General features: G+C 40.3%; 1 protein-coding gene across 5 annotated transcripts in view; it reads left to right on the forward strand.

The window, feature by feature from the left end:
• Positions 1-23,291, forward strand: part of LOC118577738 (phosphatidylinositol 3-kinase regulatory subunit gamma) — an 84,217-nt gene that overhangs the window by 25,952 nt on the left and 34,974 nt on the right. For 4 of the 5 annotated variants that reach the window (XM_036178368.1, XM_036178367.1, XM_036178370.1 and 1 more), the window contains 2 exons: positions 14,572-14,680; positions 18,154-18,252. In XM_036178368.1, the coding sequence (XP_036034261.1) occupies positions 14,572-14,680; positions 18,154-18,252 (208 nt within the window). Of the gene's footprint in view, positions 1-3,868; positions 3,890-14,571; positions 14,681-18,153; positions 18,253-23,291 lie in introns of those variants that run through there. The other variant, XM_036178371.1, reaches the window with a different exon arrangement.

The following is a 23,291-nucleotide window of genomic DNA, read 5'->3' on the forward strand; positions in this document are numbered from 1 at the left end:
CAGTTCTCAATGATCTGTGTTTTGATTGTCACTGTTTCAGGTGCTTGTGATCAACTGCAGTAAATAAAAACTCTAGGAACAGTTAATAAATCTTAATGGCATGTTGTCCCGAGTAGTAGTATGATGAAATCTCATAATGTCCCATTTCGTCATGCATAGGACATAAACCATCTCCTTTGCCAAGCATAGGCCCTGTTAGTCATTTAGTAACCGTTTTGATGATTAGATCAGCTGTTGGGATATCTCAGGGCTTGTGTTCAGTTAACCCTTATATAGTAGTCTAACACTATAGCACAATGCCTTCCTCACTTACCTCACTTTACCCCATCATTTAGGCATTGTACCACCATCTCACAGCATTAGAGGAAGGTAGATACAGTATATTAAGATATTTCAAGAGGGACCACATTCATACAACTTTATTATAGTATATTGTAATTTTTTGTATTTTCTTAATCTCTTACATTTGCTTTATAAGTTAAAATTAAACTTTGTCATAGGAAAAGATAGTGTCTGTTAGAGTCACGCATTATCTACAGTTTTAGGCATCCATTTAAAAACCTGGAATGTATACCCCATGGATAAGAAGTGGTAAGCTTTAGATTAGAATAACCACTGATCACTCTCTGGGTGGAAAAGGCCATTGCTTAGAGGCATATGGATAAATTACTAACAGAATGGTAATCTCAGTTACCACTAGAAACTGTAAATCGGTAATGGATGAATTTCCAAGCTGTTGTGATCTCCTTCAGCAGAGTTCAGAAGCTGTGGCACAGTAATATTAGAAACCATCTTCTGGGATTTCCTGCAGTGATGTGGTACAGGAACAAGGAGCTAGCTAGATACTGGCAAGACAGTGTTGAACATTGAGGGACATTTAAGGAAGTTATATAATATTCATATTTTGGCCTTTAGCATTTTATTTACAAGCTTATAGAAGTGTTTTTATGCAACAGGAAAATAAAGGTATTACTTATTGTATAAAATGTTGGTAATGACCAATTATAGTCTAGAGATTAAGTATAGTGATGAGAACATACTCTTCAAATCAGAGGATTGGTCATACCTATTTGCATATACGCAGTCATTTCATAGGAATTATTAATAATACTTTATTAGTGAAGAAAATGAAATGTAAGGACTGAAGAGATGGCTCAGTGGGCAGAACACTTACATTAATAACCAGAGTTTTAGGGCTGGCATCTTGCCCCGCGTATATTCTAGCACTTGGAAGGCAGAGATGGGATCCCTGGACCAAGCTGGGTATCTAGACTAGTCATGTCAGAGAGCTCTGGGTCCACTTGAGAGCCCTTGCTTCAGTAAGTTAAAGAGGCTGGAGAGATGGCTCACTGTTAAGAGCACTGGCTGCTTTTCCAGAGGACTCTGGTGTTGGATTTCTGGCACCTATGTGGCAGATAACAACCATGTGTAATTCCAGTTCCAGGAGATCTGATGCCCTCTTCTGGACTCTGAAGGCACTGCATGCACGTACTGGAAGGACTTACATGGAGACAAAAAAACTAATAAATAAAAATAAATTGAAAAAATAAAATAGAGCAGGGTGATGGTGGCTCATACCTTTAATTCCAGCACTTGGGAGGCAGAGGCAAGTAGATATCTGTGAGTTCAAGGCCAGCCTGGTCTACAGAGTAAGTTCCAGAACAGACAGGACTACACAAAGAAACTCTGTCTCAAAAAACCCTAAAAAGGGGCTAGAGAGATGGCTCAGAAGTTAAGAGCACTGGCTGCTCTTCCTGAGGACCTGGGTTCAATTCCCAGCAACCACATGGTGGCTCACAGCCATCTGTAATGAGATCTGGTGCCCTCTTCTGGCGAGTGTATTTAAAAACAACAACAACAAACCTAAAAAGAAAAGAACAGTGGAAAGTGTTGGAGAAAAATACTGATGTTAGCCTCCATCCCCATATATGCATGTACACTTACATGTGCCCGTGCACATTTGAACACACATGCATACATACCACAGACAGGATCTTATGTAGTCCTGGCTGGCCAAGAACTTAACTGTGTAGACCAGATTAGCCTCAAACTGAGAGATCCATCTTCTCCTGCCTCTTGAGTGCTGGGATCAAAGGTGTGCACCACCCACCAAATCCAACTTGTCCTTGATGTATGGTTTTATTGGAAGGAACATTTGAGTATGAATCATTTTATATATATATGTGTATATAGTAGGACTTGATAAGAGTGGCTTTCTTCGCTAAGAATTAAAGTAGGGATTGGCATGTGTGGATTTTATATTTTGAGGTGCTTATAATTGCCACCTCAATAAGTTTTTTCTTAAAAAGTAGTCACCAGGGGTGGTGAGATGGTTCAGAGGGTGAAGGCACTTGCCACCAAGCCTGAAAGCATCAATTTGAACATGTTGGAGAGAGAGAACTGATGGCTGTGGGCTGTTCTCTGATCTTTGTGCCCAGGCAAAAGTACACACAGATAAATAAATGGGAAAAAGTAATCATCATTGTTAATCCGCTCAGTTTGTAGATAAGTTTCCATTTAGTGGATTATACCTTCAAATTGATTTTGATACACCTTGGTAGAACTTCTTGTTAACTACAAAAAAAAAGATAATTGAATGGGCTAAGAAAGCTTCCTTCTGAAACATTATCCCCACTCCTCTTTCCTCCCACTTCTCAACCCTGCTTACTGTATTTTGTTTGTTTATATGAAGTTTTTTTCCACATAATTCAAGGTGACCTTGACCTTGAGATCCTTTAACTTTCACCTAAGTGCTAGGCATGATCTACCAGGCCCCTACCTCTGTTTATGTAAATGACTATTTTTCTTTATTTTTTGAGACAGCGTCTCAATATAGCTCAGACTGGCTTCTAATTGAAATTCAGGATTCTCCTGCCTCACCCTCTAGGTGCTGGGGTAATTGGTGAGCAGGGGTAATTGGTGAGCAGCATTATGCTTGGCCACAGTTGCGTGCTTCATTTGTTTTAAGACAGGGCCTCACAGCAGTCTAGGCTTTTGTGGAACTCACATTATAGCTCAGGCTAGCCGTGAATTCAGGGTGATCCGTCTGCCTCTTGAATGCTGGGAATACAGGTGTTTGCCATTGGATCTAGGATGCATTTGACTATTTACATTTTTTTTAATTGTATTATTTTGTATGTATATGTTTTACCCACTTGGATTTCTGTGGATTACATGCATGCAGTAGCTTTAGAAGCCAGAAGAGGTCATCTGGCACATAGAGATGTCTGTGAGCTGCCATGTTGTTGCTTGAAATTGAATCCTGGTCTTCTAGAAGAGCATCCATGCCCCTAAACAGTGAACCATTTCTCCAGCCCCCATTTGATGATTTAAATTTTTTATTTTTACTTTTTTGAGGCACAGTTTCTCTATATAATCCTGGCTGTCTTGGAACTTGCTCTGTAGATCAGGCTAGCTTCAAATTCAGAGATTAGCTTGCCTCTGCTTCTAGAGTTCTGGGATTAAAGGTGATTACCACCGTTCCCTGCTGGTTTATAGACCACTTAGTTTGCTTGCACTTTGCTGTTGTAAATAGTTGCTTATTAATATGGAAGTGCTAGTGTTTTTATTTTTTGGCATGAAAATGGAAAGGTCCTTTTTAGGTCCAGCTTTTTTTTTTTTTTTTTTTTTTTGCTATACCTATAAGCAGGACTGATGGATCATATAGTATTTGTTACAAACTGTTTTTTTTTTTTTTTTAAAGATTTACTTATTTATTATGTATACAGCATGTATGACTACAGGCCAGAAGAGGGCACCAGATCTCATTACAGATGGTTGTGGACCACCATGTGGTTGCTGGGAATTGAACTCAGGACCTCTGGAAGAGCAGTCAGTGCTCTTAACCTCTGAGCCATCTCTCCAGCCCTACAAACTGTTTTTAGAGCAGGTAATATTATTTTAATTTAAATTTATTTTTAACTGGTATACAAAAACTGTACATATATGTAGGGTACCATATGATATCTATCTTTCTTAATGGTTAGATCAGGTTAAACAGATCTTTTTTGTTGTTTTTTGAGACAGGGTTTCCCTGTAATAGCCCTGGCTGTCCAGAAACTCACTCTGTAGACCAGGCTGGCCTTGAATTTAACAGTGATCTACCTGTCTCTGCCTCCCAACCAAGTGCTGGGATTAAAGGTGTGAGCCACTACTGCCTGGCCAGATCTATTTTCTAAAAAAAAAAAAAAGAATTCTCATCTTTCTTCCCTTTTTCCAACCCATGGCCTTGAACATGAGAGGCAGGTACTCTACCATTGAGCTACATCTCTAGCTCACCCCCACCCCCCTTTTTTTAAAGGTCAGATTTCTCTATGTAGCTTAGGCTGACCTTGTATTTGAGATCCTCCTTCCTTTGCCTCTCAAGTGGAGGGATCATAGATCAATGTCTTAATATTTTTACAAGTGCATGAAATCATGTTGTATTAGTCTTTCTGTGTCTTGCTTATTTTGCTTAACATTTTTCCATTTTCATGCCACAAATTACAGAATTCCTCTCCCCTTTTTTAAGGGTTAAAAAATAGTTTAGATTTATTTATTCTGGTTTTTTCTTTCTTTTTGAAACAATGTATTTATTTTTATTTTATGTGAATTTGTGTTTTGCCTACATTTTAAGTCTGAATAAGGGTGCTGGAACCCCTGGAATGGAGTTACAGACAGTTATGAGCCGCCATGTGGGTGCTGGGAATTGAACCTGGGTCCTCTGGAAGAGCAGCCAGTGCTCTTAACCACTGAGCCATCTCTCCTGCTCCTGTTTTTCTGCTTTATGTGTATGATATTTTGCCTGCACTACCTGTGTGCTTTGTGCTCAGAGACACTAGAAGAGGGTATCACATTCCCTCCAACTGGAGTTACAGATGGTTGGGATCCACTATGTGGGTTCTGGGGATTGAACCCTGGGTTATCTAAAGGAGAAACAAGTGTTTTAAATGGCTAAGGAATCTCTCCAGCTCCTTAGAAAAACCCTAATTTCATTTTACAGTGTGTGTGTGTGTGTGTGTGTGTGTGTGTGTGTGCGTGCGTGTGCGTGTGCGTGTGTGTGTGTGTGTGTGTGTGTGTGGTGTGTGTGTGTGTGTGTGTGTGTGGTGTGTGTGTGTGTGTGCGTGTGCGTGTGCGTGTGTGCGTGCGCGTGCGCGTGCGTGTGCGTGTGCGTGTGTGTGTGTGTCTGTGTGTGTGTGGTGTGTGTGTGTGTGTGTGTGTGTGTGGTGTGTGTGTGTGTGTGTGGTGTGTGTGTGTGTGTGTGTATGTGTGTGTGTGTGTGTATGTGTGTGTGCGTGTGTGTGTGTATGTGTGTGTGGTGTGTGTGTGTGTGTGTGTATGTGTGTGTGTGTGTGTGTGTGTGTGTCTGTGTGTGTGTGTGTGTGGTCTCCTGTAGCCTAGGCAGGATTCACGTGGGTTCTGGGAGTCAAAGGAGTCAGACTTGGGTCTGAGTTTGCATTTTACTTCCTGAGCTATCTTCTCAGTGTCATTTATTTAGGTATTTTTTTGAAACAGGTTCTTGTGTGGGTCAGACGAGCCTCAGACTTGCTATGTAGCAGAGATGACCTTGAACTCCTCCTGATCCTCCTGCCTCCACTTCCCAGATGCTTCTATAAGAGGCCTGGTTCCAAATCTCACTTTAATGAAAATACTAGAAATGAGTAAATTTAGTAAGGAAGGCATGTCAAGAAAGCTGAAAATCGGCCAAAAGATGTCTTCTCTTGCCGAACAGCCACATCATGGATGTAGAGGGATATTGTGGAAGGAAATTAAGTGTGCTGTTGCTCTGAACACATCATGAATGGTGAGAAAGCAAGATAGACTTCATACTGACATGAGAACATTTGAATGGTTTAGATGGAAGATTAAACCATTACATTCCTCCAAGCCAAGACCCAATCCAGAACAATCCCTAAGTCTCTTGAAACTATAGAAGGAAAGAAAGGAGGTATGAGGGTAGTGGAGGTTGATCCAGTTTTAGGAAATAACTGTCTCTGTAACCAAAGCAAAGTGCCTTAGCAGTTACGGACATGATAAAGTGAAGATAATGATGAAGCTGTCTGGAGAGAGCCAGAGATTTTCACTGTAAACGACCCCCCCCTTTTTTTTTTGAGACAGTGTTTCTCTTTGTAGTCCTGGCTGTCCCAGAACTCACTCACTCTGTAGACCTGACTGGCCTCAACTCAGAGATCCACCTACCCCTGCCTCCAGAGTGCTAGGATCAAAGGTGTGCACCACCACTGCCTGGTTAGCACCTATGATTTTTATAGTTATAGAGAAGTCAGTGCGTGGCTTAAAAGAACATGCTCATTTTCTTGGAGTGAATCTAGTTGTTGACTTTAATCTGAAACTAATAATTTCCTACTAGTAAGACAGTGGATCTGTTTATAATGTATTTTACTGAAAATGGTTAGATCTGCTCTGAAAATTCTCTTTTCAAAATACTGCTTGTTCGCCATGTACATGGTACCTGGGAGCCTTGATAGAAATGTAAGATTAATATTGTTATTTATTTTGTTTTGTTTTGTTTTTTGAGACAGGGTTTCTTCGTGTGGTTTTGGTGACTGTCCTGGATCTTGCTCTGTAGATCAGACTGGCCTCGAACTCACAGAGATCCGCCTGGCTCTGCCTCCCAAATGCTGGGATCAGAGGTGTTTGCCACTGCCGCCCGGCTAAGATTAATACTATTTTTATGCCTACCTACTAATATAACACCCATTCTGCAGCTCGTGGATCAAAAGGTGACTGCATTTTTTTTGTTCCCCCTGTGGAGTTTATTTGTTCCTTCCACCTTTATGTAGGTTCTGTGGACAAAGCTCGGGTCGCTAGGCTTATACCGTAAGCTCTTTACCCAGTGATTCCATTTCTAATGGCTATAGCTACCATAAGTAGTGATTCCTTTGATGGATTGAATGAGTGAGGGAAATTATATTGTTATAGATACCCTGAAGAAAAAGAAAACAAGAATCTTGTGGTGGCATGGTGTACATTCCTACAGTCCCAGCATACCAGAGGTTGAAGTAGGAAGATTGCAGGCAGCAGGCTTCAGGGCTGCCTGGGCTACAAAATGAGACCATGTCTCAAAGAAAAAAACCGTGAGCCTTGGAAGATAAGCAAAATACCACCATTAACAAGAGCTTGGAGGAATTGATTCAATCACACTTGACACTGAGAGGTTCGGAACTGCAGATATAGAAATCACAGAGCATTTGAATTAGAATTCGTTTACTGAGGTGGAGTCTGGTAGTAAAGGTACTGTGAACACTGATGAAATGACACAAAGGATTCAGGAGATTACATAATCTTAGTTGATAAAGCACAGTTTGAGACAACTCACTCTAAATTTTAATTTTATCTTTTGTATTTTGAGATAAGGTCTTTCTTTATAATCAGCCTTGTCTCAAATTCACCGTTTAGCTCATGCTAGTTCAACCTGGTTTAACCTGGAATGCTGGGATCACAGACGTGAATACTATGCCAGGCTTTATTCCATTTGTATTTTACTCTGGGTAAAATACAGTGCAACATTATTACATGCCACAGAGAAATCTTTCATGAGGAGAGTCAATCAGTATGGCAAACTTTATTGCAATTTTTTTGTTTTTGTTTTTCTTTTACACCGAGACAGGGTTTCTCTTTGTAACAACTCTGGCTGTCCTGGAACTTGCTCTGTAGATCAAGATGGCCTCAAACTCACAAAGATCCATCTGCCTCTGTTTCCCAAGTGCTGGGATTAAAGGTGTGCACCACCACCACCTGACTTACAGTGTAAGTTTAACTCAATATAACATCGATGAATCAAAAAACCTAACATGATATGCCTTATTGCAATGCTTGCTTAATGTGGCGATCTAGATCCAAATCCAAAGTATCACCAAGGTATGCCTTATTCTTGCCCATTTGAAACTTCATAGCCATTGAATACTAATTTCCATCCTCATTTCTGTCAGACCCCAGCAAGCACCATTTTGCTTTACATCTGTGTGGGTTCAGCTGCTCTAGGAACCTGATGTAAAAGGAGTTATGCCATTTGTCTTTCTGTGACTGCCCTGTTTAAGTTGGTGTAATGACTTCAAGCTTCGTTCACCTTGTACTATATATTAAATTTTTATTTTTTAAATCATTTACTCTTCTTTTAAATTATGTGTGTGTGTGTCTGTGTGTGGGTGCCAGCATGTGAGTGCAGGTGCTGGTGTAGGCTAGATGCATCGGCTTCTGGAGCTGGAGTTATGAACGGTTGTTGATGCCGGGAACCTGATGATGCTGGGAGCCCAGGGTGCACAGCAGCTGGAACCAGTCACACAAGCACACTGGGTTTACTCTCTCTTTAAAAGGCTGACTGGAGCTGTGCAGGGGCGGCTCACGCCTCTAATCCCAGCACTCAGGAGGCAGAGGCAGGCGGATCTCTGTGCATTCAAGGCTAGCCTGGTCTAGAGAGTGAGTTCCAGGACAGCAGGGGCTACACAGAGAAACCCTGTCTCAAAAGCCAAACAAGCCGGGAGGCAGTGGTGCACTCCTTTAATCCCAGTACTCGGGAGGCAGAGGCAGGTGGATTTCTGTGAGTTCGAGGCCAGCCTGGTCTACAGAGCAAGATCTAGGACAGGCACCAAAACTACACAGAGAAACCCTGTCTTGAAAAAAAAAACAAAACAAAACAGAAAACCCAAAAAACATGGGGCTGGAGAGGTAGCTCAGAGGTTAAGAGCACTGGCTGTTCTTCCAGAGGTCCTGAGTTCAATTCCCAGCAACCACATGGTGGCTCACATCCATCTGTAATGAGATCTGGGGCCCTCTTCTGACATGTAGACAGAACACTGTATTTGTAATAAATAAATAAATCTTAAAAAAAAAAAAAACCAACCCAAAAAACAAACAAAAAAGCTGAATTGAAGCTCTGTGTGAATGATGAAACTTGTTAGTGGAATTCTTTGCTGATTAAAGATAAGATGACAAATACCTTTTTCATTGGATAATCCCCAAGTATTTACATTTTTAAATTTTTTTTTTTAGAGACTTTTTTTCTGCTTGGGAGTTTAAATTTAGCATGGTATCTGCCTGTTTTTCCTTAATTCTGCTGTTGTCAGTAGAGGATTCACTTCTCTTCTCAGCTATGTTTGGTGTCTTGACTCCAGAGCTTTCTAGTTATTTTTCCTGAATGTGTAGATTGACAGCCTGTTCTAGTTTAATTTCTGTTACCATGATAACAAAAAGCAACTTGGGGGAGAGAGAAGCTTACTTTGGCCTACAGCTCTAGGGTATAGTCCATTATTGTTGGGAAATCAAGACAGGAATTTGAAACAGTTAGTTATGGTACATTCACAGTTAAGAGCAGGAAGTAGATGCATTTTTTTGTGCTGCTTGCTTCCGCTCAGCTTGATCTCTCCATTCATTCACAGTTCAGGACCCCCTCTCTGGGGGTGGTGCCACTCATGGTGGGTTGGGTCTTTCCGAAATTGTTAACTTAAGACAGTCTCTCACAGACATGCCCACAGGCCAAATCAATGTAATCAATCCCTTATTGAGGTTCTTTCCCAATGATTCTGCTAGCTACCAGGAGGCTGGAATGAGGGCTCAGTGGTTAAGAATGCTTGCTGCTCTTCTAGAGGACCTTAGTTCAGTTCCCAACACCCACATCAGGCTGCTCACAACTGCTGAGACTCCAGCTTTAGGAGATCCAATACCTTTTTCTGGCCTCCTGTACTTGTGTGACATATACACAAATATATGCACACATACACATATAATATATATATATATATATATATATATATATATATATATATATATATATATATATATATAATATTTTTATTTTATATGCATTGATGTTTTTCCTGCATATATGTCTGTGTAAGGGTGTCAGATCCTCTGGAACTAGAGTTATAGACAGTTGTGAGCTGCTATATAGATTCTGGGAATTGAATCCGGGACCTCTGGAAGAGCAGCCAGTGCTCTTAACTATTGAGCCATTTCTCCAGCCCCGGGTGTGTCTGTGTGTGTGTGTGTGTGTGTGTGTGTGTGTGTGTGTGTGTTTGTGTGTGTGTGTCTGTGTGTATGTGTGTGTGTATGTGTGTGTATGTGTCTCTGTGTGTGTATGTGTGTATGTGTGTGTGTATGTGTGTTTGTGTGTGTGTGTGTGTGTGTGTGTGTGTGTGTGTGTGTGTGCATATTTGGTTTTTCGAGACAGGGTTTCTTTGGTACCCACCTGTCCTGGATCTCGCTCTGTAGCCCAGGCTGGCCTCGAACTCATTGTGATCCGCCTGGCTCTGCCTCCTGAGTGCTGGGATTAAAGGCGTGTGCCACTACCGCCCGGCTTTGGACTTCCTTTCTTTAGGCACATGTTTAATGTTTTGTACTCTACCCATATAAATTTGTCTTGTTTCTTTTCCTTTATTAGTTTTCTTGCTATTATTCACTGTTGTCTTCCCTCTGAATCTCTTCACTCTTCTGTGTTTAAATATTCAAAATGTGTTTTATTGCCATGTAGAATTGATTTGTAGAGGAAATAAAGAACCACACATATCTTCTGTTTTACATTCTGCTTACTGTGTTCAGGCTGCTTTGTTAGTTGTTTTCTAAAGAAAACTTACGTGAAGTTTGGACCAGCAGTAATTGCATCACCTGGGACTTGCTAGAAATACAGACTTCTGGGCCCTAACCCATATCTGGCAATTGTGTTGTGGATTTTACTTTGTGTGAGTTATTTATATCGAATGTAAAAAAAGAATGTTTTTACAGTCCTGCAACCTGAGAGAGAGACATTATACATTTTAAACTGCTAATCCTTATGTTAAGTAGATAAGTAGAAGAATTTCAAAATTGAGTAGTTATTTTATTTTTATTTATTTATTTTGGTTTTTCGAGACAGGGTTTCTCTGTGTAGTTTTGGTGCCTGTCCTGGATCTTGCTCTGTAGACCAGGCTGGCGTCAAGTAGTTATATTTTCAGCTGTAGCTAGGTGTTTTTTTTTTTTTTTTTTAAAGATGTATTTATTTATTATGTATACAGAAGAGGGCACCAGATCTCATTACAGATGGTTGTGAGTCACCATGTGGTTGCTGGGAATTGAACTCAGGACCTCCGTAAGAGCAGTCGGTGCTCTTAACCTCTGAGCCATCTCTCCAGCCCTGTAGCTAGTTTTATAAGGTGTATCAAAACCTTTTCAAACAAGGTAGGTATCAGCTGGGGAAGTGGCTCACTGACAGGGGCTTGACTTACATGCACCCGGCTCTGGGTCTGATCTCCAGTACTACCAAATGTTTCCTGTGTGTATAATAGCAAGTTCTTCCCTGCATCGTAATTTCAGCAGTCTGACAGTATGATTCCCAACAAACCAACACACAAACAAACAAAACCTTCAAGGCCTAAGAATATGTATCAGTGTAGTGTCTGTTTTTTGTTTTTAACAAGCTCAAGGCCCTAGGTTCAGTTTCTAGTATCACAAAACAAAAATAGCTTTATTGCAATATAAATTACCTATCATATTATGGACATAATTCATGGACATTGCATTGTAGTGACTCTTAAATTAGTATATTCAGAGTTGCACAAGTCAAAATTGAAACATTATTAGCCTGCAAAAAAATCCTGTGTATACCAGCAGTCACTTTCTGTTCCCTTTAATCTCTCAGCCTGGCTCAGCATTGATCTATTTCCTATCTCTGTCAATTTGTCTATTCTGGGACAATGGGATTATATAATTGTCAGGTCCAAAGGAAACTCCATTTCCCAGAAGATATTTAAATCTCTATTAAGACTGAATTTCACTAGGTGGTAGTGGTGCAAACCTTAATCCCAGCACTTGAGAGGCAGCAAGTGGATCTTTGAGTTTGAAGCCAGCCTCCTCTGCAGAGCGAGTTCCAGGATGGCTGCAAGGGCAAGAGGTCGGGAAATGACACTTAATTTAGCAATCTGAGGGAGAGATGAGCAAGCAAAGTAAAGTAAGAGATTTTATAAGAGTGGAGAGCAGAGAAAGTATAGAGATGAGCGATTTTAGGATCATCTGTTTGTGCGATGGCAGAAGTTGTTACAATCTAAGAATTTGGAAATCTAGTGCGCCATTTTTGGCTGTTGAGCTATACTTATTTGCAGTAAGACATCTAGTCCTAATGGAATCTCTGAATTTGAAGAGGAAAAGAGATTCAAGAAGGCAGCCAGGAGCAGAGTAAGAATATGGGCAAAAGAGACAGCAGGCTTGAGGAGTGAGCTGAGAACCTGTGGGGAGTGAGAGAAAGGATGGGAGAGAGAAGGGCAAGTGACAAGAATTTCAATCCAGAGAGACTTGTCAGAGAGAATGTCCCAAATCCTAAAGGAGAGGTGTCCTTCCATGTGGTGGGTGCCCAGGAGGGCAAGAGAAGCTGCCTGGCACACCACTACAACCTTTGTATTGACAGGAAGCTGCAGGAGGGAGCTGACAGAGACAGAGATGGCAGCTCGAAGGTGACACCCTAGTACTAGGAGAGAGCAGCTGGAGGGAGGAAGTGGTTGAGCAGCAGACTGTAAAATGTGGAGTCCAATATTATGGGTGGCAGAAGACAGCAGAAACAAATGGTCTAGAGTCAGATCAGCAGCTTGCTTTGGTTAGGAGAAGCTGGGACCCTTGGAAAGGGGCAGCATAAACTGCCCCTCCTGGGTATCTTGGCCTAAGATATACAAACTGACAACATGACCACTTTATGGTGTGGTTAAGTGGAGTGCTTTTATTGTAGATATAAGAAAGAACAGCCAGAGGCATCTGGAAGAGTCCAGAGCAGAGAGAGAAAAGTGGTAGACAGAACACGGCCAGCAGACTGGACCTGGCCATGAATGAAGCATGATCAAGTGTATGTGGGGTGTGGGAGAGCAGAGAAAGGGGGAGGAAGGAGACAGATAGACAGGGGGAGGTCAGAAAAGAAGAGGGAGCATAGCGGAGATAGCAGGGCTATAAGGAGAATGAGTGGCTGGAGGAGGGAAGGAGGTGAGAAGGCTAGGATGCCAGCATGGGCCTTGAAGTGTGTATCAGGTACCTGTGGTCCTCAGGGGCATGGAAGCCAGCATGGACTTTGGTATGCTAATAGGCACCACATGGATCCCTTCTTCCTATTGGAATTCAGGGAAACGGAGTTTCCTTTGAACCTAACAATAATGACTAGCTTTTGAAGTTTATCATAATGCTTTTCAACCCATCTATATTCTATAATCACTGCTTCATTACTTTTATTGTTGAATAATATTGTATTATACAAATATAAATTACAACTTGTCTCATCTTCTGATATAAACTCTTATTTCCACTTTTTGGCTATTATAGGTTGTTCAGCTATGAACATTACATACAGGCTTTTCTGTGGATATAATATTTCATTTTTCTTGAATATGTAACATTGTTGAGCCATCAGGTGACTGCTTAACCTTTGAGGATGCCAGGCTGTTTGTTAAGAAGCTCATTGTTTTTATATCCCTAGCAGTCACACAGGAGGGTGTCTTCCTTCCATCCTCACTCATTTGTTTGCTGTCTTTTTAATTAGAATTACCTTATTGGTATAAAATAATAGTGTCTCATCATGGAAATTTCATTTATTTATTCACTTATTTATTTATTTATTTATTCATTCATTCATTCATTCATCTATTTATTTATTTATTTATTAATTATTTAGAGACAGGGTTTCTCTGTGCAGTCCCCTGGCTGTCCTGGAACTTGCTCTAGAAACCAGGCTGGCCTCAAAACTTAGAGATCTTCCTGCCTCTGCCTCCCTAGTGCTGGATTAAAGCATGCACCACCACTGCTTGGCTCATTATAGAATTTTTGTTTCTTTTTGAAGATCATTTCTTAAGAATTGTATACCTCAGACTGGCCTGGAAATATCTATGTACCCCAAGTTGACCTCAAACTCCTCTTCAGCTTCCTGAGTGCTAGGAGTACAGCATGCACAATCATGCCCTGCCTCTAATTTTGTTTTGCATTTCCTTGATGACTGACGATGTTGAGCATCTTTTCATGTGCTTGCTTTGGCCATTTGTATATCTTTCCTTTTTTTTTAAAATTTAGTGTGTATGTGCTAATCACAGTGTATACATTGTAGTCAAAAGATGGTTCCTTCCACCTTTCTGTGGGCCCTGGAGACTTGAGCTTAGGTCACCAGGCTAACTCAACACACACCTTACCTGTAGGCCACTCTGGTCTACACAGTACATTCCAGGACAGTTAGTATTACACAGTGAGACCTCATCTGAAAAAGAAAAAGAATACTTAAAATCTGATATGGTGGTACATTGCCAATATTCAATATAATATTATTATTTAGAGTCTTTGTGTTACACATTAGTCATTTAATAGCTTTTGGAATGAATTGCTCAGATTAGGGCTTTATTTGTGTTTTGAAGATGTTAAGTTTTGCTGAAGTGAAAGTATTTTATGAGGAGGGGAAACTTACTTTTCAGACAAGTATTCATAACATTTTAAAAGTGGCCCCCTGGCTAACATTAATATGACAGCTGGTTTGACTGGAAGTTGTTTGAATCTTATTGCACATGGTTGAGGAGCTATTCCTTGGTGAGGAAATTACAAAATGAATCATTTGCATATACAAAATAACATAAATTTCTCTTCTAGCTCTTCCACCAAAGCCACCTAAGCCAATGACTTCAGCAGTTACAAATGGAATGAAAGACAGTTTTATTTCTCTTCAAGACGCAGAATGGTACTGGGGAGATATTTCAAGGTAACTAAAATGCTACTCTAATTGAATGCAGTGTTTTTCATTGATTCTGAGAGTTAGTAGTTAGACATTTGTATGCTCTGCTGGTTTCCATTTAAAGATTACCATTTTAAGACTTGTGTATGGGAACCCTTCAAAAGTGTATTTAGGGATTGGTAAGATGGCTCAGAGGTTTAAGGGTGCTTTTGTGGCCTGATTACGTGAGCTCCATCCCTGGACCCTCGTGGTTGAAGAAAACTGACTCCCCAGGTCGCCACCCGCCTTCTGACACACATTATGATGTGGCAGCAGGCACATACCCGCCCCTAGGAAAAATGTTTTAGAAGAGCCCTTGTCGCTCTCCCAGAGGACTGGGTTTGGTTTCTAACGCCCTCATGGTCGCTCACAACCATCTATAACTCCAGTTCCAGAGGATGCAACATCTTCTTTTTGTCTCCACAGCCACTGCATGCATCTGGTAAACAGGCATACACACTGGCAGAGTACCATACGTATCTAAAACATTCTTTAAAACAGTCATGTTTTCATTCTCATAACAAAATAACAGGAAGGTCTTTGGGTTATGGGTGTGTTTATACTCTTTCATACTGTGTCAAGGAGGAACTTTTAAGTAGATGACCCCTATATATTTAAGATAGTTCCATGTGATTTATAATGGATGCTTATCTTATGAACTTATATTTCTTTTAGCTCCTTTTTTTTTTTTTTTTTTTTTTTTTTTTTAGATAGGCTCAGGCTCTCATTCTGCAGTCTTAGCTGGCCTGAAACTCACCAGAGATCCCCTCTGCCTCCTGCGGGTCACCATCCATGCCTGGCCTTCTCTTACTTTTCTGTGTAGCCCAGTCAGGCCTTGAATTTGGGGTCCTTTGCAGCCTGCACCACCTGGCTTGGCTCCTTTACCTTTTTCTCCCTAAGGCAGTGGTTCTAAAATCTAAAATCCTCAGTAGTCAGTTGAGATGGAGCCCAAGAATCTTTGAGGTAGGGTCTTGCTTTGTAATCAATGCTGACCTAGAACCATCTCAAACTGTTGATCGCTTGCCTCAGCGTTTTTAGTGCTAAGATTATAGGCAAGTTCCACCATACCCATCATTAGGTGATTTTGATGCAGCTTGTCCTGGATCTTGCTCTGTAGACCAGGCTGGCCTTGAACTCACAGAGATCTGCCTGCCTCTGCCTCCCAAGAGCTGGGATTAAAGGTGTGCTCCTTTGAATCTTGTAACTTTTATTTATATTTTTTCTCATTAAAGTTTAATGGGTCTCTAAGGTTTTGTCTGTTTTTTTTTTTTTTTTTTTTAAGTCAGAATCTTAATGTGTAGAACAGTCTGGCTAGAAGCATGGTCTGTAGACCCTGCTGACCTTGACTTAATCCCCCCACTTCAGCCTCCTGAGTGACCAGTTTACAAGCTTGCACTACCATACCTAATATCTAGTGTATTTCCTTTTTTTTTTTTTTTAAACCCCGACTGTTTATGTCAAAGCAGTCTCTAGTTTGATGCTGTAGTGCCATAATACACCACCAGTCCTTCCTTCTCTTACCTGTCAAATGATACTCATTCCATGTCTTTGTTACCCATACCATCTTTTTTTTGTTTGTTTGTTTTTCAAGACAGGGTTTCTCTGTGTAGCTTTGGAGCCTGTCCTGGATCTCACTCTGTAGACCAGGCTGGCCTCGAACTCACTGAGATCCACCTGCCTCTGCCTCCCGAGTGCTGGGACTAAAGGTGTGCGCCACCACCGCCCGGCGCCATACCATCTTAAGTGTATCTTTTTATTGGTATCTGGTACATCTATACTGTTACCCACATAATTACCATCTGTCTTCAGAACACTTGCATCTTTCTAACTTAAATTCTGTCTGTTAAAACAGAAACTTTCTTCCTTCCTGATCCCTGCCTAACCAGGCTTTTACTTTGTTTTTATGAATTCAACTACTGTCGGTAGTGGGATTATACAATACATTTATGACTGGCTTTTCATTTATTTCAGATATCTTCATAGTTATTCATGTGTCAGATTTTCATTTCCTTTTTAACCCTAAATATATCCCAGTATTTGTAAATATCATATTTTGTTCATTCATCTAAATATGAGGATTTGGTGGATATTATTTATTCATTTTATCTTTTGTGCTGTTGTGCACGATGCTGTTATAAATATTACTTACAAATAAGCATCTGCTTGAGTCCTTGTTTTTTTTTTTTTCTGGAGCTGAGGACCGAACCCAGGGCCTTGCACTTGCTAGGCAAGCGCTCTACCACTGAGCTAAATCCCCCAACCCTGAGTCCTTGTTTTTGGTGATTTGGATATTTACCCAGAGGTGGAACTGCTAGATCATTTATTACTCTGTGTATAACTTTGGAAAGGACTTCATATATTTTAGATTAAATTCAGTAGACCAATTTTTAGTATTATACAGTAAGAGTGTTTTTAAATACTTAAAGGTGCAGCAGGCTTTCTGTTGGGGCCACCAACCAGCTCCCAAATCATGACATGGAGACTTCTTATTAGTTACGAGTACTCGGCCTTATCTCATGCTGCCCCACTAGCTTTTATAACTTAACCTGTTTCTCTTCATCTATGTTTTGCCTCTGGGTTTTTTAACCTGTCTGTCTGTCTGTCTCACTTTCACTGCTTCTTGTGTTTGTCTGTCTAGTGGCTGCCTGGATTCTGGCCCTGGGTGTGTCCCTCTCTTTCTCTCTTCCCTCTCTCTCCAGCCTGGAATTCTCCTCATACTTATTCTGTCTACCAGCTCCACCTACCCTCTCCTGCCTAGCTATTGGCCATTCAGCTTTTTATTAGAGCAGTTGGTTGCTTTAGGCAGGCCAGGTGAAACAAATGCAACACACTTTTACATAATAAAACAAATACAGCATAAACAAATGTAACACACCTTTACATCTTTAACAAAGGCAGCAGAAACAAATCTAACACACCTTTACACAGTTAAAGTAATATTCCACAGCATAAACAAATCTTTGCCTAATTAAAGCAATATTCTACAACATAAAGACCATATAAACTATACTTTAACATCATGTTCTTCCTGAAATTCCTGAACTACAGAAGGAATTTGTTAACATGAATTCAAATGAGAGAGCATGGTGTTGGTAGGCTGTGAAGGTCAGCAACAGCTACCTCTGCTGCTTAAAGTAGTGCCCTTCTTCTTAAACAGCTGGGCTTTTCCTGAAACTCTTCATGTTCAGACCTGCCTCAGAAAGTCCTAAAGGCATACTAGAAACATGATCTGTACAGACCATTGAAATCTGGAGGAGTTAAACATCAAGTATTCTTTTCCTAGATTACATAATACCAAAAATAAAAACAGAAATCATTTCCATGGGGAGGACCTAGGTGACCACTGGGGACTTGAGGGTATTGTAACCTTCCAGCTGATCTTGATAATAATATTCAAAGACAACCAGGGTTTAAGATTTTTTTTTCCTTTTTCAAATGTTTCCTATAATTTTGCTTCTCAGGGAAGAGGTAAATGACAAATTACGGGACATGCCAGATGGTACTTTCTTAGTGCGTGATGCCTCAACAAAAATGCAGGGGGACTATACATTGACTTTGAGGTAAGTGCTTTTCTGCCTTTGCCTAGTGTCTTCCTAGCATGAGTATATAGAGTTCTGTATTTTGCTTATTTATATATTTTCCATATTTTTATTTAATTTAGATATATAATTTTTAGTTTAGCTAACAATTTAACTTTAAATCCCTTTCCTGTACATAAAATATTTAAATACAAAATGGTGCCTATTTCATTTTTATATTTTAAATATATGTAGCAATACAATAAAAAAAGCTAAAATTCCTAAATGTTATGAATAAAGAATATATTATCTTATTCTCTTACTTCATTAATGAAATAAATGTCATGGGTATAGCTCAAGGTGAGCCTAACTCTCTAAAAACTCTATTTTTTCCTAGTGTGGACTCTAGGAAGTAGAACTCGGCATAATTTGACAGATTAGGATATGTAGACAATAAAACAGCCCTCAGCCTGTCCTATGCCTTCCATGTGGACATATTAGTATTTTATAAATGGTAGAGATAAGAAATTTTATACTTATAAAGTTGGGACATATATTAAAAATAGGTTAAGAGAAACTGTTCGATATTTCAACATTTATTTTTAATCATTAGAATCACATAATTGTGGGCTGGAGAGATGGCTCAATATTTAAGAGCTCTTGAGGACCTGATTTTAGTGGTTCTTTGTACTCACGTCAGGTGGCCCACAACTGCCTCTAACTGCAGCTCCAGAAGATCAGATACCCTCTCTGACCTCCATAAACATATGCATAATTTAAATAAAAATAAAATATTAAAATCACCTAATTGTAATAAAGTTTAGTGATTTGTTTTTATAACATTAGTGGTTCATTCATTTACTCATTCATTAAAGCTTCATATATACTAGGCAAGTGCTCTACCTCTACCACTATGTCCCCAGCCATTTACTTATTTATTCATTGAGGCAGAGTCTTTTTGTTTGTTTGTTTGTTTGTTTGTTTTGTTTTTTCGAGACAGGGTTTCTCTGTGTAGCTTTGCGCCTTTCCTGGAACTCGCTCTAGAGACCAGGCTGGCCCCGAACTCACAGAGATCCACCCGCCTCTGCCTCCCGAGTTCTGGGATTAAAGGCGTGCACCACCATTGCCTGGTTGTTTTCACTTTTTTTTTTTTTTTTTTTTTAAAGATTTATTTATTTATTATGTACACAGTATTCTGCCTGCATGTGTCCCTACAGGTCAGAAGAGGGCACCAGATCTCATTACAGATGGTTGTGAGCCACCATATGGTTGCTGGGAATTGAACTCAGGACCTCTGGGAGAGCAGTCGGTGCTCTCTCCAGCCCTGTTTTCACTTTTGTAGTCCCCCCCCACCCCCCCGGCTGCCCAGTCCCAAATAAACATGCAGAGGCTTATATAAGAATATAAATGCTCGGCCAATAGCTCAAGCTTATTACTAACTAGCTCTTACATTTAATCCATTTCTATTAATCTATGTATTGCCATGGGGTTCATGGCTTTACTTGTCCTCTAGCATCTTGCTTCTTGGGCAGCTTGCTGGTGTCTACCCCGACTCCCTACTTCTTCATCCCAGTCCTCAGTTTGATTGTCCCACCTGACTTTATCCTGCCTTGCTATAGGCCAATCAACTTTAATCAATGAGAGTAATACATATTCACAGCATACAGAAGGAATATCCCACAGCAGGGTACTATGAAACAAACCATATTGTCAGGGTTGTACAGTAAATGCCTTTACCCACTGAGCCATCTCACTGTACCCCTAGAATTTTTCTTTTTTTCTTTTTCCTCTCTTAGACAGGGTTTCTCTGTGTAGCCCTGGCTGTTCTGGAACTTGCTCTATAGATCAGGCTGGCTTTGAACTCAGAGATCCACCTGCCCCGTATGCCTCCCAAGTGCTGGAATTAAAGGCATGGGCCACCATGCCAGGCTCTAGAATTTTTTTTTTCCCCTCTGGAACTCACTCTGTAAGAACAGCCTGGTCTCAAAGAAGGAGATCCATTTGCTTCTGCCTCCCAAGTGCTGGGATTTAAGGTGTGTACCACTGCCCAGCTATAAAATGCTTTTAATCTCACTGAGATGTTATTTTATCCCTAAATTCTTAATTATACCTAACTAAAAATAACAGTTATTTATGTTATGTACAAGAGTAAAGCCTGTAAATGTTATATGACTGGGCTGGCAAGATAGTTAGGCAGGTAAAGGTACTTGTTGCCATACCTGATGGCTTGAGTTTAATCTCTAGGACGCATATGGTAGAAGGAGAGAACTGATTCCTACAAATTGTTCCCTAACCTTCACAGACTCAATAGCATGTTTACAACACCCCCCTCCCCCCCGTAAATACATACATACATGGGATAAGTTTTTAAAGTTATATAACTTAGCCGAAGTTTCAGTATTCTTCAGGAATAAAGACAAGCAGTGATTTCTAGTTGAGGACCACCTTTCTAGGATTTGATGCTAAAAGGAATTAGGTTGGAGAGTTGGCTCAGTGGTTAGGAGCACTGTTGCAGAAGACCTAGGTTCAATTCCCAGCACCGGCATGGGCAGCTCACACCAACCATCTGAGGTTCCAGTCCTAGGGGATCTGACATTCTCTTTTGACCTTGGTGGGTACTAGTCATGCCTGAAGTGTACATATATATACACATACAAGCAAAACACCTGTACACGTATAATAATAAAATTTGTTTTGTTTTGTTTTTGAGACAGGGTTTCTCTATGTAGCCCTGGCTATTCTGGAATTCACTTTGTAGACCAGGTTGGCCTCAAACTCACAGAGATCCTCCTACCTTTGCCTCCTCAGTGCTGGGATTAAAGGTGTGCCACACCATACCTGGCTGTAATAATAAAATAATTTTTCAAAACCTAAAGGAATCTTCAATATTTCCCAGTTTACATGAGTTTCTCCAGACGTAGAAATTCCTTGAATAGCATTGCTCAAAAAAGGGGCCTGTGATTTTTCTTTAGAGGCAGTCCATTTTGTTGTTGAACAGTAATAAAATTTAGAAGATTACCTTTGCATTGGATATTGTGTCTAGGATTTGACTATTGATATACTTTTTTTTTTTTTAAGATTTATTTATTATGTATACAGAAGAGGGCACCAGATCTTATTACAGATGGTTGTGAGCAACCATGTAGTTGCTGGGAATTGAACTCAGGACCTCTGGAGGCGCAGTCAGTGCTCTTAACCTCTGAGCCATCTCTCCAGCCCCCTGACTATTGATATACTTAAGACATGGTTTTGCCCTGTGGAGTTTATAATCCAAGTGTGTAATAGTGGCGTAGGAGAAACAAACATACACCATATCTTAATTGTTTCATTAGAGTTCATCCAATTTCCCCATCTTCCTCTTTCTCTTTGGTTTTCTTTGGTTTATTTGTTTGTTTCAGTGTACCCATGGCTGTACTAGAACTTGCTATGTAGACTAGACCGGCTTCGATCTTACAGAGATCTTCCTGCTCTCCCAGCTATTCAGATTAAAGATGTATGCCACCACACTCAGCTTCTTGTTTTTAATCCCTATAACTATTGTTCTGCATTCTGTCTCTAAATTTTATTATTTTAGGGGCCTCAAATAAATAAAATCATATAGTATTTTTCCTTCTGTGTCTTGCTTACATTCTTCACTTTAACATCTTCAAGGTTCATATATGTTATAGCATGGATTTGAATTATATTTCCAATAAGACTGAATAATATTCTGTTCTATGCATATAATATATTTTAGTTATCTATTAGTTGATAGATATTGACAAGAATGCTTTAAGGTTTCCATCCATCTAGAAGAGACTGGCAAATAGTTGGTTTTCAGGAAATATCGGACTAGAGGGTAGATTAGGTGAGAGAAGGACAGGGAAGCTTACTCAGAGGAAACGGCATTTGAACTGCCCCTTTATTGGTTTTGCTAGGTAGACAAATGATGGACTTAATTCAATTTAATAAACACTTAATTTCAGTGATATTTAATTACACAGGTCATCTAACAAGTTAAATCTTTTGTCTGTTGTAACTACCACCCAGGAGGCATAGGCAGGAGGATTGTAAATTTAACCTTATTAACCTGGTTAACTTACTGAGACTTTCTCAAAATAAGAAGTGAAGGGTGAAGGGGCTAGAGAGATGGCTCAGTAGTTAAGAGCACTCACTGGCTATTCTTCTAGAGGGCCTGAGTTCAGTTCCCATCACCCACATGACAGCTCACAACCATCTGTAACTCCATTCCAGAATATCTGATGACTTCTTCTGGCCTGTATGAGCACCAGGGAAACACATGGTGCAGAGATATACATGAAGACACACACCCATACACATTTAAAAAAAAAAAAAATTAAAATAGCATGGGCAGACAGCTTAGTCTTCTTTTTTCCCCCTGAGACAGGGTTTCTCTGTGTAGCTTTGCGCCTTTCTTGGAACTCACTTTGTAGACCAGGCTGGCCTTGAACTCACAAAGATCCGCTTGTCTCTGCCTCCCGAGTTCTGGGACTAAGGGTGTGCGCCACCACTGCCCGGCACAGCTTAGTCTTGGAGTGCTTGCCTAACATGGATGAGGACCCTAGGTCCCAGCCCCAGTGCTGCCCAAATAACAAAACTAGTTTTGCCTAAAGGACCACTTAGGCAGGTAACGGCAAAAGAAGTGAGAAGGCGTATTGAACAGGAGTTAAAGTAATAAAGTTTCAAAAACTATGCTTTGGGGGTGAAAGAAAGAAAGGCAATTTACTGTTAAGGGCATATCAAAAGCTGACTTTCATGGAAGAAATGATACTTTGTAGTAGAAACAGGAATATGAGCTGCAGAAGTAGATAACACTAGGAGCAAGGAAAGGTGGAAGTGAGAAATTGGAGCCATTTTTTGTGTGACCCAGTTCCATTTGGCTTGGATTCTGGCTATGTAAAGTTTGTTAACAGGGATAGAAGGTTTGGGGGCTTAGAGAGCCTTGAATTCTAAAATTTGGAGTTTATATTTAATATTGTAGGTGTGTAGCATGAATCTTAACAGGTCTTATTAATAAGAGCAAACCTGAGGCCAGTTATTGGGGTGAATGCTGGAAGATAGAGAAGCAGAACAAGCCACAG

This window comes from Onychomys torridus, chromosome 2, assembly GCF_903995425.1.
Source record: "Onychomys torridus chromosome 2, mOncTor1.1, whole genome shotgun sequence".
NCBI classification, from domain to species: Eukaryota; Metazoa; Chordata; class Mammalia; order Rodentia; family Cricetidae; genus Onychomys; species Onychomys torridus.